Source organism: Pyrus communis, chromosome 3 (assembly GCF_041283825.1).
Source record: "Pyrus communis isolate YQ-2024b chromosome 3, ASM4128382v1, whole genome shotgun sequence".
Lineage (NCBI taxonomy): Eukaryota > Viridiplantae > Streptophyta > Magnoliopsida > Rosales > Rosaceae > Pyrus > Pyrus communis.
Window position 1 is genome coordinate 1,752,837 of NC_142567.1, and position 16,474 is coordinate 1,769,310.

The 16,474-nt window shown below is 37.6% G+C and overlaps 2 protein-coding genes and 1 pseudogene across 3 annotated transcripts; 1 reads left to right on the top strand and 2 right to left on the bottom strand.

Moving 5' to 3' along the window:
- Window positions 1–1,385: 1,385 nt before the first annotated feature.
- Window positions 1,386–5,712, bottom strand: LOC137716119 (uncharacterized). The gene is made up of 5 exons (XM_068455516.2): window positions 5,244–5,712; window positions 3,924–4,101; window positions 2,892–3,297; window positions 2,479–2,559; window positions 1,386–2,246 (listed from the first exon to the last, which is right to left on the bottom strand). Exons 1-5 carry the CDS (start codon window positions 5,328–5,330, stop codon window positions 1,745–1,747), a joined length of 1,254 nt encoding a protein of 417 aa, XP_068311617.2. The 5' UTR covers window positions 5,331–5,712; the 3' UTR covers window positions 1,386–1,744.
- Window positions 5,713–10,944: 5,232 nt separating this feature from the next.
- On the top strand, window positions 10,945–13,433 carry LOC137716120 (BTB/POZ and MATH domain-containing protein 2). Its single transcript, XM_068455518.2, has 4 exons — window positions 10,945–11,663; window positions 11,776–12,124; window positions 12,413–12,689; window positions 13,021–13,433. Exons 1-4 carry the CDS (start codon window positions 11,236–11,238, stop codon window positions 13,197–13,199), a joined length of 1,233 nt encoding a protein of 410 aa, XP_068311619.2. The 5' UTR covers window positions 10,945–11,235; the 3' UTR covers window positions 13,200–13,433.
- Window positions 13,434–13,713: 280 nt separating this feature from the next.
- Window positions 13,714–15,840, bottom strand: LOC137716118 (aspartic proteinase 36 pseudogene; annotated as a pseudogene). The gene has a single exon (XR_015960436.1). The product of XR_015960436.1 is annotated as an aspartic proteinase 36 pseudogene (transcript).
- Between the last annotated feature and the right edge of the window lie 634 nt (window positions 15,841–16,474).

Genomic DNA, 16,474 nt, shown 5'->3' on the forward strand with positions numbered 1-16,474 from the left:
GTCTTGTCATTGTGTTGCCTTCTTTCGAGCTTGCAATCGCCGTTTTCTCATTGCCTTCCACCTTCAGTCGCACCCAGACCTCAGATCTCCTACAAAATTCGACGAAGAGGGAGTGAAAAAGAGAAAGGAAAGGAGGGAAGGAGAGAGACGATTTGCTGCGAAGAGGGATGGGGGGAGAAAGATAGCGCTGTAGAGAGAGAGAAATTGACAATCTATGCAGATGAGATAGATAGAAAGGTGGAGGTGGGTGCGGCTATGTTCTCTAGGGTTAGTAGGTTTTTTATTAATTAAAAGTATATGGACTTTGTTTCAAGATTTGTAGCAGGCCCAATTTTAAACAATTAAACAAAATAAGAACCAATAATAATTATGGTCTTAAAAAAACTCTAAAATTTTATACAATACTTATATTTTATAACAAATATTTATTTTGTATGTTTTGTATTTTATTTTTTTCAACAAGTATGATTTTTGTGTGTGTAAAAATGGACGTATTTATATATTATATTATAAATTTATTTAAAAAATACAAATCTGCCTAGGCGCCCGCCTAGACTCCGTCTAGCCGCCTAGGCGCTAGGAGTCAGCCCGCTGCCCGACTAGCGCTTAGCGTTTTTTAGAACCTTGGAAAAAACAGATGAATAGTTTGAATGCTACGTGAAGAACATAAGCCAAATGAAGGAACGGGATGACCTAGGATGTAGAAGAGCATAATATGAGTTATTTGGCATATTTTGATTCCTATATATGATATATCCACTCTTGTGGTTCTTCATTATATGCTATATATAAGAATTATAAGATAATATATAAGATCCATCTGTATATATATCATCATCTATATCAAGAAAGTCGTATGCTTTAGAAGAAGCTTGTACAGTTTGGGAAGGGGTTTTGATTGATCAAAAAGAAGAATCTACTTCAACCGATATGTTGAGGCACGACCATATATAACATATAAATCATACTTGGAAAGTGTGGACAATTAGCTAAAGCAGTAGGTGTTGTTGCAAAACTGATTGCAAAAGAGGAAAAATCGGCCACATTAAAATTACCTTATGGGGAGGTCCGTTTAATCCAATAATTGCTCAGCAACAATTGAACAAGTGGGATTACAGCTTTCTCCAGACTTCTGGGAAAAGCATGAAAAAAAGAGGCTTGAATGGTACGATCCCTCTTATCTCCCAAGAATGAAAAGAGTGATGTCGTAGTTCTTGGTCAATGAATATACATTGTTAGATCCTCCATTTTATTTTCCCATTGAAGCCGAACCTAAACCTGTGCTCGAGAGATAGTTGTCCATATACTAATAAGGGATGTATGGATTCTCGAGAAGAGAGGAGCTGTGATGGTCCCTCCCGGACCACCTGGATAACACGAGTGAATAGAATAGAAAGTTGAACCTACATTGGATGCACAAAATTGTATTGTGTTACAGACCACAATGTTACGCTCCTATGAATTTACATTCTACATTAACTATTGCTACTAAAGTACTACTACCGGCTGACTGGTCATTAGCCAGAGCTCCGGGGAGCTCCGGTTCCCGTCAGCTGTGGAGTGGAGTGCTTCGGAATCAGAATTCAATGTCTTTCGAAGAAGGATCCTTCACCTCATGCCCATCAAGCTTCATCTGTCTGACGATCACCCAAATCGGACACCATGTGTACATTTATACTCACCATCCGGTCAAATGTTCTTCAAACCATCTTTACGTTTTCTCTTTCCTCTTCTCATTTCATGTTCAAGCAAGCCTCAACACCGCCATTGCCACCAATGTTCCCGCTCTCAAGTAAATATCCTTCACGCTTCTATCTACCCTTTCCATGATTTCCTCGTCTTTTAAAGCCCGCTTCTTTGAATTCTTGCTGATTTGCACGATTGTGTCCCTCAGTTTGTTCACCCCACAAGAGAGCCAAACTAATGCAAATGCAACTCCAGTATTCAAGAGTTTGGACGCACAAAAGGGTACCCTCCCAGAAGCTACTTTACAGAGGACAGAGAAGAGGACAGCCAACCCAGTTCCAGCAATAGCGGCAGAAAACTGGGTCAGGAGATCCGGAAGCTCGGGGCCAGATCGTTTAAGTGAGAGGATTGCCACTTTCCCGTTCTGTTTTCTGCTCATCATTATAGATAGAAGGCTCTCACAGGCGTGGAAATAGTTCCTCTTGTAGAGATCTCTATCTTTGCCCGCTTTTTTACCACTCTTCTGCTTTGGCTTCGCCTTTGTCTTAACTTTTTCAGGACTGTTAAGTAAAACAGACGTAAATTCAATAAGAATCATGCCCTGATCAAATATTTGCAGGAATAATAGGCGTACAAGTGCGGAAACTGTTAATATCTCGTTCAGTATTGAAACTGATATCACTTAAAGCAGGTAGATACGAAGATATTGAAAGAAATAAGTTGATGTCATTAAAAAGGAGAAAGAAAGCGAAAAGAGTATCAAAGCATGAACCAGAATATGAAAAATAATACCTCTTTAAAGGAGCAAGGGTAGTAGCTTGCATATTGAACGAAGTTCCATCAATAACAACTCCTGCTTCCCGGCTCCCCACACTGGTCCATAAATTTATTGTCAGGTTATATGTTATAGGAGAAAAGAAAGAATAGGAACAGAAAAAATCGAGAACATTTATATTATAGTTGGAAAGTAGACTATTCATCACACCGGCGAGTAATTTTCTAAGCAAGCATTATTGAGGAGATCTTCATTTTAAACTCGACCCATAAGATCTACCTATGCCGTACTGGTAAGGAAAACCCATGCATGTATATCCAAACACCTTCATTTTTAGAAAATATTCATTTTGAGGAGTAATATAAGTATTTGATCCTGTAAAACAGGTAGTGACGTATTTGAGTGAAAACAGGTTCAAGTCCACGCGTACCTCTTAAAGTGCGGAACCAACACAGACTGCTTTTTCCAAACAACTGTGTTTCTCAAGGAGTAAAATTCAGCAACAACTGAAAGGAGATGCTTCATCTCAGCCTCGGTACCTGTGAATAAGACTCGACCATCGGGCTGAACTGTAACTTTTGAACTCCAGTGAAGGCTGCCTACAAAGTCCAAGAGGGGCATCTGGGTATTCAACTCACTACTCGGGTAGATAAGAGAAGGCATTGATGGCTGTTGGCCCATTTCATGTAACCCCATCAAGTCATATAGTAAGGTTATATCTATTCCGCCTCTCTCCACTTCACTTTCTCCTGATCTGAGGAACTGCAACATTTTTTCACGTCTTACGAAGTGTTCGGCAATTCCACAGCTGAACAGCACTGAGTCTGGACGAACATCTGCAATCAGCATGAAAAAGTGATAATTCAACATACTGCAATGAAAGAATATTTCAGTATTACAAATTCAACAAGGATATAGCAGCATTTCGGTCACTCCCCTCAGCCTTCATTGCATCCCAGTAACTATGCATGAATTGATAAAAACACACGCCATTATAATTCTCCTTTATTTTCATGGGCAATCTTATACCCAATTGAGCCATTCTTTTAACAAGTGCATGTGGTCTATCATGCATGCACGTACGCACAAACATGTATTGAGGGTGATAACTTTGCAACAAACAAAATTATGCTCACGCCACTCGAGGCCCCATAGTCTAACCCCAACATGGTGAGTATACGATGTCTTTATTGCCACTACAGTTATTCAACTATTTTGCATTTGTTTAGGATGCAGGAGTCCATCATTTACAGAAAGTCACACCACACGTGAATAAGAATAAATCAGATAGCAAATATACAAAATTTCTTAATTTTACATGCTATAAACGCAATAGAACACGATAGCCAAAGTTCAACTTCACCGAAACAAACAGAAATGGAAACCAAAATAAGTTGCTTATTACTAAACTCATATTTTCAAGCAATAGCTGCATACAACAAAAAGCTCACGAGGTGCATACCTTGCACATTCAGAGCAGGTCTTTCAATTTCTGAGACAGTCTTTACAAACCAGTTGGCCTCCGGCACTCCACTTTTGAGTTTCCATGGCTCCTCACATTGCTGCGGCATCAATTTCAAAGATCCTAACTTTGTGATTTCCTCCTTTGCTCCAAAACTTGGCATAAATGATTGGAAATCCTGTGTTAATCAAAGATTAGTTTCTTTTAGAAAAACTAACTACTGGCAGGGAGCCTGGGACCAGGACAGATAACCACCAAACAACTACAGCAAATTCTTTAAGAACTTACTAGCAACAGCTTTAAAAGAAAAAGTAAAATACCAACAGACATGCAATTCCTTCGAAAAATAAAACGAAACAAGAAATTGAAACCCCAATTAGAACTAAACTACAAGATCAAATCAAGCCACATTTGGTACCTGCAATTGGATTGAATAACTCACTACATCGAAAGTATGTTGAAGAAATGAAGGTCAACTTCCTAAAAAAACTTGCATTGAAAGGATTGGAAAGGAGAAACCAAACACAGTGTCGTTCTAGGATTCATACAGCCGACCTCACTTAGTGGGATAAGGCTTGGTTGTTGTTTGTAGGGATTAGATGGATTCGTTATGAACGAAACAAGAAAATTGAAAGTAAAGCTAAACGTACAAGATAAACCAAGCCACGTTTGGTACCTAAGACAGGATTGAACAACTCACCACATCCAAGGTATGCTGAAGTAAGAAATGAAGGTAATCTTCCTAATTTTGTTTGTCAACATAAAATTTATCTCTTCCGACAAAATTTCCTTCATTACTAATCCATCCTCCACCTTCAACTTGGACAAAATTTGAAAGTTGGCCACTATTTCTTCCATCAACATACCTTAAAACTAATGAACCATCCAGTCCAAACGAATCCAATACTAGACACCAAACATGGCCTCAAGCAACCGAACGAGTCCAAACAAACCCAAATCACAAATCAAACATGAATCCCAAAAGAACCCCAAACAACAACATGATATCAAGCAAGAAAAACAAACCCAATGAATCTCCTTATAAAACAAAAGAAAAAATGGAAACTTCTATCTGCAAGTCAAAAGCCAAAACAATCGGATAAACTGAACTGATTAATACATGAACAAACCCAAATCACAAATCAAACATGAATCCCAGAAGAACACAAACAATCACACAACACCAATCAAGAAAAAGCAACCCAAATGAATATTATTCCAATATAAACCCAAAGATGAAAACTTTTCTTCAGGAAGAACAAAAAAAAAAAAAAAAGAAAAGAAAAGTCATATGCTCAACTCAAAGCCTTCTGCTTTTACCTTGATATAGCTCATGGGTTGCTCCTGGTTCAGAACGAGGCCGTGAGGGTAACCATGGAAGGCCATCAGGCAAACCTTATCCGCCATAGCCGAGAGAAACCCAGTTCCAGAAAACCAAGAAAACCAAATTTCTCTGCTAATTTGGGGTCGTGGCCTCCTCACACCACCACAAACTGATCCATCTGTCGACCCTCAAAAACCCAAGATTTTGAGAAACCGGTGGTCTTTTTTGTTCTGTTTGCGTGGCAGCCACATAATTTAAATCGAAAAACCAAAAAAACAAAGTGGGATTTATGCCGTCCAGTTGTTTGATTGATCCAGAGGTTTCTGATCTCTTGAGAATCCAGGTTGGATTTCTCACATCGGACGTAAAAATGTTGTCTGTTTCTGCCAACTTGGACTCTCCGAAATATTGGGTTTCGTTGTCTGTGAATTTACGCACCGTACTATGGTTGAGATTTTTCAATGTAATTGACACATTGGATAGTATATTGTGTGTTATTGTATAAATGGTGGGATATATGTGTTAAAAAGTTAATAACTTATAAAATATAAAATTTTCCATCATTTATATAAAAATCATGTTATACTATTTATGTTCCCGTCACAATAAAAAAATTTCTCGCCAACTTAGAACCGTCGTTTTGCATACCATTGAGTTTGTGGGCCTTTTGTTGATTAGGATATTTTGATCCTTTGATTAAGTTACCGCTGATGAGTGATGAGGAATGTTGTAGCGTGGGATCACACGTGCCAGAATCGAATTTGACAAAAAAAAAAGAAAAAAATCTTTGCATCGCAATTGACCCACAAAGGAAGAAAATTTTCAATGCTCTCTCTAAAGACTAAAAAATCTCTTTCATTTGAGGAGTCCTTATACTATACTCATTGATATTTTTTTTATTTTTTTCTTGATATTTTTAGCATGCATTAAACTCAACAATGCATGTTATAAATTGGTGTACTCGAAAATTTTCACAATTTGAAGTTTGAACTTCTATATCAAATTAGGTGAGTCAAGAATTATGAGGTAGTTCAGTAGTTGAAGATGAATTTTAGGTCTGTATTTTATCGTTTGAGGTTTGATTCTTGATGCTGGTGAATCACACGAAGATGGTCAGAGGTATGCCTTTGTGAGTCTTTCTGACTTTCAAAATAGTGGACTACTATAACGAAACTAACAATTGGTCCCTTTTTTAAGAAAAAATAAAATAAAATTAGGTGAGTCAATGTTCTAGTATTTGTGGTGGTGTTAGACTTGTCTTAGTTGTCTATACTTATGGTAGCATTCCCCACCACTCCATTTATTTTACCGTCCAATCAAGTAATGATTAAATTTAGGTAGATTCATCAAGTAGAGATATGAATCTTGATTAATGAATTAATGGTGCCAACCTTCAAATTTACTACCTATTTGACCTCGACTATTGTGGTCACTTGACTCTACCAACTCAAACATATAGAATTGGTTTATGAATTTGCCCACCATAATCATTTTGGTAATTTTGTGAAAAAATATTTCAACATTCTCATCAAGTGGACGGGTTAGTTTGACAAAAATACCTTTAATGGGGTCACATGATTGTTTATGTGAGAATTTAACAAGGATATTGACAGATTTTTTTTATAAATTGACCAAAATGATTTACAATGAACAAACACAAGGATCACTTGTATCAATTTTCATTGTCAAAAGAGAAAATTGTAGTAGTGGTCCCTCAACTTTAACCCAATTGGAGCAATGATCTTTCAACTAAAAATTCATGATCATTGGTCCTTTAACTCATCAAAACGTGCAACTATGGTCATTTTCAACAACTCAGTCAGAATTCCTTCAAAATTAATCATGTTGGAAGGATCATTACTTCAACTAAGTTAAGGTTAAGGGATCATTGCTCCAATTAAGTTAAAGTTGAGGGACCATTTCAATGTTGGAAGAAATTTTTCAATGCTTTGTTCCGTGCTCTGAAGACACTGAAAAATCTCTCTCATTTGAAGAGTCCTTATACTACAGTTAACTACACATTGATATATTTTTATTTTTTTTTCTTGATATTTTTAGCATACATTAAACTCAACAATGCATGCTATAAATTGGTGTACTCGAAATTTTTCACAATTCAAAGTTTAAACTTCCATATCAAATTAGGTGAGTCAAGAACTATGAGGTAGTTCAGTGGTTGAAGACGAATTTTAGGTCCATATTTTATCGTTTGAGATTTGATTCTTGATGCCTTTGTAAGTCTTTCTAACTTTCAAAATAGTGGACTACCATAACAAAACTAACAATTGGTCCCTTTTTTAAGAAAAAATAAAATAAAATTAGGTGAGTCAATGTTCTAGTATTTGTGGTGGTGTTAGACTTGTCTTTGTTGTCTATACTTATGGTAGCATTCCCCACCACTCCATTTATTTTACCGTTCAATCAAGAAATGATAAAATTCAGGTAGATTCATCAAATAGAGATATGAATCTTGATTACTGAATTAATGGTGCCACCCTTCAAATTTACTACATATTTGACCCCGACTATTGTGTTCACTTGACTCTACTAACTCAAACATATAGAATTGGTTTCTGAATTTGTCCATCGTAATCATTTTGGTAATTTTGTGAAAAATCTTTCAACATCCTTATCAAGTGGACTGGTTAGTTTGACAAAAACACCCTTAAAGGGGGTCACATGATCGTTTACGTGAGAATTTAACGAGGATATTGACAAATTTTTTTATAAATTGACCAAAATGATTTACAATTAACAAACACAATGACCACTTGTATCAATTTTCATTGTCAAAAGAGAAATTTGTAGTAGTGATCCCTCAACTTTAACCCAATTGGAGCAATGATCTCTCAACTAAAAATTCATGATCATTGGTCCCTTAACTCATCAAAACGTGCAACTATGGTCATTTTCAACAACTCAGACAGAATTCCTTCAAAATTAATCATGTTGAAAGGACCATTGCTTCAATTAAGTTAAGGTTAAGGGATCATTGCTCCAATTAGGTTAAAGTTGAGGGATCATTTCTCAAATTGGGTTAAAGTTAAGGGACCATTACTGCAATTTTTCTCATTTCGTTTTTCACGTTTGCCCTTTGATTCAGCCTCACGTGTGTGGCGTGTAACTTATTGTGACGAAAGTTCTAACGGAGTTGATAAAAAGGACCGTAGCTGCACGTTTTGAAGAATTAAGAGACCAATGATCGTGAATTTTTAGTTAAATGACCATTACTCTAATTAAGTTAAAATTAATGGACCATTCCTACAATTTATTCTTGTCAAAAACCAAAGAAAAAAGAATCATATCGATTTGAAAACCATTTTAACTAAGAAACCTCCTTTAAAGTAAAGGCATTAATCGATTATCTTGTTATAGTAAATGCATTACTGTATACTGCATCTGCATGCATGCATACATAATCATATGGTCAACAAAATAAGAAGAATTGACTTGTTGGAGGAAATAAATATGACTACCAAACATCAACCAACTAAATATTAAACCACAAGGACAAATATTTGTTCGTAGCATAGTATTTTCACCTTCAAAACACACAAACACAGCCCACCATTTTTTCAAGTCAAAATGGGGCAGACCATCTTACCAGTTGGGGATCCGGGCCTTTGAAATTTGATCAAACGGCTAAAATTATTATAACTTTTAAAGGGATCCCCTGTTTGTAGCCGTTAGATCAAATTTCAAGAGTCCGGATGAATTGATTGTGTGACTTTGATGGGAGAAATCTGAAGGGGATCTCTTCCCCACCAGTTGGTTCATTCATACATGATACATACATATAATATCACATTATTAACTATGAGCATGTGATCTAATATTATTATTATTAATATCAATGCTTTGAATTCTCATAATTGTTCGTATTTTGATGAAACACTTGCCAACGAAAGCTCCCTTAGCAAAATCGAATTTAATAAAATTAAATATTCTTAACTAACTGAATTACGAACCATCTTATTTAACATGTGGCATTAAGTTTTTCCTACGTGACAACACTCAAGGCACATTTTAGTGCATTTTATTGTTTTTCTAGCTTATTCTACCCGATTCTTAAACACGTGGCATAATGACATGGCCTCACCTGGATGTAGCGTGGTCCTTTCGGTAGAGTAACCTCCCTCAGCAGCCTGTCCGCCCATCATCCAGATTCCAGAGAGGCAAGTCCGATGCGCGCACACCGCCGAGTGGCGCGTTACGACAAACCTAATCCCACACCATTTGAGCAAGAAACCAACGGCTATTTAATCTTTGTGTTTTGTTGACTTTTCACCTCAACAAATAAATGAAAAATTAATAACAAATTGTAGGAACTGGCTAAATGCATATATTTAAATTTAGGGAGTTTTTATTTATTTATTAACATCCTACATGTTAATACACCTCACTTAAAAATGTAATATTAAACAACTTGTAACTCTAATATGAAATGACTATTCGAGCCCTCATAGCTGCTTTTACTCTCCATTGTAGAACAAAACCCTAAAAACACAAATAAGTTGATGAAAATATATCTTTTGATGAACGGAACAAAAAAATAAAGTTTTGCTCCTCGTTCATTTGTTGGTTTTCACATTCAAGAAATTATTTAAATAATGGAATAAAAATTTGACTTTTTACAAAGCCCTGCTCTAATTGGAATCCAAGAAATAGGAAGAAAACTGGAGAATGTTGAAAATTTTAAGATGTAATTAAATGTAATATTCTTGTGGCTGTTTGATGATAAAGAAATTCAATGTTTATTGGTTGCTTGGAACTGACATGACTTTATAAGAACAGTTCCCACCATTTGTCCATCAGGCTTCTTAGAATCCAACGTGATTGTTCAAGAAAATTTTACGGATGTTTATAAATCAAATGACAAGATGGAGATTTTATACAACAATTTAATTCATCTTTCTTGTTTTTAAAATGTGGATTATTCTTTTGTTTGAAAGAGATGAAGAGTTTGATGTGTGGTTAATTAGTTGATGATTGTGGGGTGTGTGAGGTGTGGGGTGTATGAGATGTAAGGTGTGAGGGTAGTATTGAAAAATACGTGGGGTGTGTTAAGAAATTTTTTAATTTAAAAGATAACTGTATGGTGTATTAAGTATACGGGGTGTAGTCAACAAAAACGTGAGGTGTTAATAAAACAAGGCTTAAATTTAATATAACTATTATTTGACGGTCATATATAATTTATATGAATATGTGTATTTTATTAAAGCTCTAATAGAGTTGACAAAAATGATCATAGATGCACGCTTTGAGGAGTTAAGGGATTATATGTCATGAATTTTTAGTTGAATGACCATTACTTCAATTAAGTTAGAGACTATTGCTATAATTTCTTTGCAACAAAAAAAATTTAATTTGGGGAAGCATAAAAAAAAAAAAGGTTAATACGATGAGACAAAATTTACAAACTAATTAATGTGTCACCCATTGTAATGAGTACGTTTATCAAATGTTTTTTTTTTTAAATGTTTAAGTATAAATTAATTATCAACTTTTATGTTTTTTTAGTTTTCAAAATTTTATTTTACAAGTTTAGTTTCTTTAACGTTATCTTAAAAAAAAAGAATTGTACGGTTTATGATTAAAATTTTATTTGTTACGTGGGTTAATAGGAGCGCGAGTAGGTCACGATTACGTAGGTCTGCAAGTGCCTCTTTCTGCTTTTCCCCGTCAATAATTCACATGTCAGAAAAATCCAACTATAAAAGAACACCTTCACGAGTCATCGTCTTCCACTTCCCATTCTCTCTCTCTCTCTCTCTCTCTTCGTTCTCATTGTGAAGCCCTGCAAATTCACCTTCGAGAAACGAAACCCTAGATTCTCCATCACTTTCCCGAGAAAATCTTCGGGAAAAGATTGAATCTTTCTCTATACAAATGTCCTAACTTCCTCATTTCCCCCGTCCAATTTTATCCGAATTCCACGTTTCCGATTAAACCCTAGATCCTAAATCCAAGTAATTCATTTGGGTGATGGGTAAGGTTCTCAGAGAAACCTCCAGGCCCTCGTCCTCTTCGTCTTCCCCAGCCTCTTCGCCGCCTCCGACCACCACTGCGTCGACGTCGATCACCGAGACCGTCAACGGGACCCACCATTTCAAGATCAACGGCTATTCGCTGTCCAAGGGGATTGGGATTGGGAAGTACATAGCTTCCGATACGTTTAATGTCGGTGGGTTTTCGTGGGCTATCTATTTCTACCCGGACGGCAAGAGCGTTGAGGACAATGCCGCCTACGTCTCGCTCTTCATCGCGCTCGCCAGCGAAGGAACCGATGTGAGAGCGCTGTTCGAATTGACGCTTTTGGATCAGAGCGGGAACGAGAGGCACAAGGTGCATAGCCATTTCGGGAGGACATTGGATAGCGGCCCTTACACGCTCAAGTATCGCGGAAGCATGTGGTGGGTTGCCGAATTTTTTCGGGTTTTTGATTGATTGTGTATTTTGCTTGTTTCTTGCTTTTGAGTTCTTTCTTTCTTGTGTGATGAAAGTGTATTGCTTTATATGCTGCAGGGGTTACAAGCGTTTTTTCAAAAGAACTTCTCTGGAGACATCGGACTACCTTAAAGATGACTGCCTATCAGTTAACTGTATGGTTGGTGTTGTCAAGTCACATACACAGGGACCGAAAATTTACTCTATACCGATACCGCCATCCAGCATGGGCCATCAGTTTGGCAAGCTACTGGAAACCGGAAAGGGAACTGATGTTAGTTTCGAAGTTGACGAGGAAATTTTCTGTGCTCACAAGTTGGTACTAGCAGCTCGATCACCTGTATTCCGGGCCCAACTATTTGGTCCCATGAAAGATCAGAACACTCGTTGCATAAAAGTTGAGGACATAGAGGCTCCAGTCTTCGAGGTTTGTTGCATGTCCTCTTTTCCTTGGTTACTGATGCCGATAAACTTTTGCACTTAACGTTATAAGTTGGTTACGGTATTTGTTTGGTATCCATGACTTTGATCTCATAGTTACTTTAGCTGCAATGTCACTAGCAGATTGCATCATTGATGTCGGTACTCTGATATGTATTGCAGTAGTGATTTTTTGTCGTTTGGTATTAAGTGGTATAATGTGGCCTAGCAGGAAGTAATAAGATTCGTTTTCATGGACAAATCCCAATTTGGGATTCATTTTGTCCGTGTGCAGGCGTTACTTCATTTTATATACTGGGATTCACTGCCTGGCATAGAAGAGCTTACTGGAATCAACTCGAATGGGGCTTCCACTTTGATGGCTCAGCATCTGCTTGCAGCAGCAGATCGCTATGGCTTAGACAGGCTCAGGTTCATGTGTGAGGCAAATCTTTGCCAGGATGTCACTATAAACAATGTCGCAACGACATTAGCTTTGGCAGAACAACATCACTGCTCCCAGCTGAAACCTGTGTGTCTCAGATTCATTGCAACTCCCGGAAATCTATTAGGTAACCCTTTTCTCTATGAGGCTTTATTTCACAAAACTCTGGAAAGTAGAATTGTTGATGATGATTATGGATGATAATTTGGTTATATGTGGGTGATAATTGGTAGGAGAAATTAATATTCTTCATTCATTAACTATTTTACATGTGGAATTCGTACATAAGCTTTTGAAAATGGTTGGTAAAAGTAGGGTATTAAATGTAATTTATGTTTTCGTATTACTTCTCATGTCGTTTTGGTCCTTGTGTAGTCTTTGTTTAATCATTGGGTTCTGAATAGAAATGCTATGTAACTCATTAATTGATACTTTGTTATACTGTTTTTGTTTTGCAGGTGTTATGCAAACAGATGGTTACAAACACTTGAAGGAAAGCTGCCCTTCTGTTCTGACCGATCTCTTGGAATATGTAGCTAGTGTCAATGAGCATTCTGCAAACTTATGCAGGCAAGGGAATGAAGCTATTCCCGATGGCAGTGACATCAATGGCAGGCGGGTGAAGCAAAGGCTATAGTAAGTGAACTTTCTAAACATTTTCTCTTTAGACAACGAAAAAATTGAAAGAACGAATTGAAAAGAAACAAAAAATGTGAGGAGAGATTATTTCTAGATTTAGAAATAACTGCTAGTGTTTTTAGCCTTGTGTAATTCAAAAAGATGTCGATGTCCACGTTGGCTTGTAATGTGAAAGTTGTAGTACTTACTGTTTTGATTGATCGAATGAAAATTCAATTCTTTTGCTTTGTAACTCTCTCCTTTTCTGTCTATGTGAAAGTTGTAGCAAAAACTCAACTCTCTCTCTCTCTCTCTCTCTCTCTCTCTCTCTCTCCCCCCTAGCATAGTATATGACCTGATGTGTTAAATTCCTTGACTTCTTAAAGTGGTGCAATTAAGTAAAAAGGGATGCCACGTTACTACGACGACATCCCCAGCCAAACACGTACTGCCATGTGCCATATGGGAAACTTAAAGCGCAAGGTACTGCGGCGAGTACAAATTGTATAACAGTAAACAAATACACACAGAAAATTCCAACAGTGTTTTAACATATATGGATGTAAAATCCCACAATTTCTTTGATAAAATTTATGATGCAACAAAAAAGAATGAATGCCGGCCACTTTGTTGCAGTAAAAATCTAAAACACAGCAGATATTAACAAGAAGAATGTCAATAATAATCTCCCGGTTGTAAAAGTGGAAGCTGAAGAAAGATTGTGAGCACCAATTGTATCTACCCCTCCTGTCTTCTCATTCCGCACCTTGATGCTTGATGAGCAGTTGTAGTCGGTCCATCCGATCATCTGATTCTCCAGATCATAAATCACCAGCTTGTTCGACAGCACCAAATCACCGAGAAGCGTCATGGAGTCTCCGCTTTTCGATTTCAACCCGCTGCTCTGCCAGCCGGAACACCACACATCTTCCTTCAGCTGGAACAGATAGTCATGGGGATAAACCGTCAGGGAAGCCGAATTCTTGAAGTGGAACTTCACCAATGGAAATCCCTTGTCTACATTGTTGGAAAATTGGAAGCATGTGAACTGGTCGTCAACTGTGTGCAATTTCAAGTCTGGTTGCTTGGCTAAAATCTTCTTCATCACTGCGTCGAAAACCTCCTCCGGGAGATAGCCCAGGGTTGTTCCGCTGTCGATGATCGTCCCTGCGTTTGACCCCGTGTCGAAAGCATCTGAGGCGAGCTGCAGGACATCACCTCCCACCTCAATTGCCTCCATTACAACATTGTAATGCGCCTGCCCCCGCACCAACGGAGTTGTGTTCTTCACTTTTGGCTCCACAACTTCGCCAATAGCAAAAATCCCGCCTCCGCCAACATTGTCCAAACAATGTGCAAATTGTTTCTTCACCTTCCCGGAAGCAGCCAGCTGGGAAAACACAGACGAATTCGCCTGCCCGAATCCTAGAATCCCATCAAGCGCCTCGGATGACTTGCCCAGCTGCCCTGATTGCTTAGCTCCGCAACCAAACACAACACTGCCATTAGTCCCCTTATCAAATTGAATAGTGTCCTTCACAAAGTATCCCGCCGTCGCACTTCCGTCGCCATAAGTCACGTCGTATTGGCAGAGCAAGTCCGGCTGGCAGCCCGGAAGCTGACCGTTGTATTTCGACGTGCAAAACTCCTGATTACAAGTAACAGCATTCGAACTCGAAGAGCCTTTCGGATCATACAATGTGAGCTTCACGCCAATATCACTTTTCTTTGGACAGTTTGTGCAGTCGATGCAATTGACCCACAGGATGTCACTCCCTGTATCCACCTGGACAAAATAGTCCTTGGACGGCGACCCAATCCCGAGCTTGGCAAAGTATAATCCGGTCTCTGACGGACGGCCATTGCCGCCCAGCTGTACATCCACCGCAGAAGCAGAGCCGGCGAGAATCCGGCCGTGGCGGAGGGAATCGTGGGCTTTGAGCTCGCTCAACGACCGCCCGTCACGGCCGTTGAACTTGTGGCTGACGGAGAACACGAAATTTGCCGACGCATCTGGAAAAAATGTGGAGAAAATCAGAAAACAACCCAGAACGGCTCTTGGATTTTTGTGAAGATCCATATGAAATTAAAGAAAGCAGGAATCTTTGGGGTCGGAATCGAGATTGAAAACAATCCAAAGATTCAATATTTGGAGTTTGGATTGGTGGTCCGAAAATTTGAAGCTTCTGAGATCTGGATTATTTGGACCCCGCAGGGAAAGGAGCTTCTTTTGGGGAGAAAACCCGGATTCGAAAACGATTCCTGGATTGGATTTTGGGGATTTAGAGAGGTGGGATTTGTGGAGAATTCATGGGCGAGTTGGGTGGGGGAAGGAACAAGGACGTCGGCGAGGGAGGAGGGAAAGGCATGTGTAGAGAGAGAGAGAGAGAGAGAGAGAGAGAGGGAGAGGAAGAAGAGAGACTAGGGAAGTTGGGACCGAGAGAGTTGCGCGTTTTCTTGAACGTTGGCTTAACACTAATTAGGAATGAGTTCTTCTCAACTTTAAACTCAAATGTTAATTAATTAATTACTTAACCTACAAATTAAAATTGTCAACCACCCAACTAAAAAAGAGAGGTAATAAGTCAAGATCATATATAAATATATAAGGAATTGTCACTTAGTATTACAGTCTGTTGGTATTTCTCTTCATTTGTAAGTGAGATATCTTATGTTTGATCATCGTCAAAAAACGAATTTAAAACACATTATTGTTTTGTTATTATGAGGCTAAATCCATCTCCATCTTTATTAGTATAAATAATATCGTTTGTTCATAAAAATAAATAAATATATATATATATATATATGTACACCGATTGGTTGTTTAACACACTAACCGTTCAATGTACCAATTTGTCTTTAATTAATATTAATATATAAGTATCGTGTATATAAAAAAAAAATTATAAAAAATAATGTGTTTTTAAATGATTAAAAACGCTTTTAATAAAAATATTGTTTTACCAATCTTTAAGGTGTTATCAAAGCTGCTTACATGTGAAAATAAAAAGGAAATTATGTTACCGACTAGACTATTGATATTAAAATGTCTAAATTTAAAACTTAAAAACTCTTTTTCCAATAATAAGAAAATAAAGAGGATTGTTATTGGTATTTCAAAAAAGTCATTTTGCTTTCCAAAATTTATATAATTAGAAAGAAAAATACACTTATAAAGAGTGCCATTATTAGTTTCCAAAATAAGATAAAGAGTTTTTTGAGCAAGTACCACCTAATTTGTAAGCATGTGAGATAATATCACCTAAACTTTCAAGTTTTATTTTTTACGAC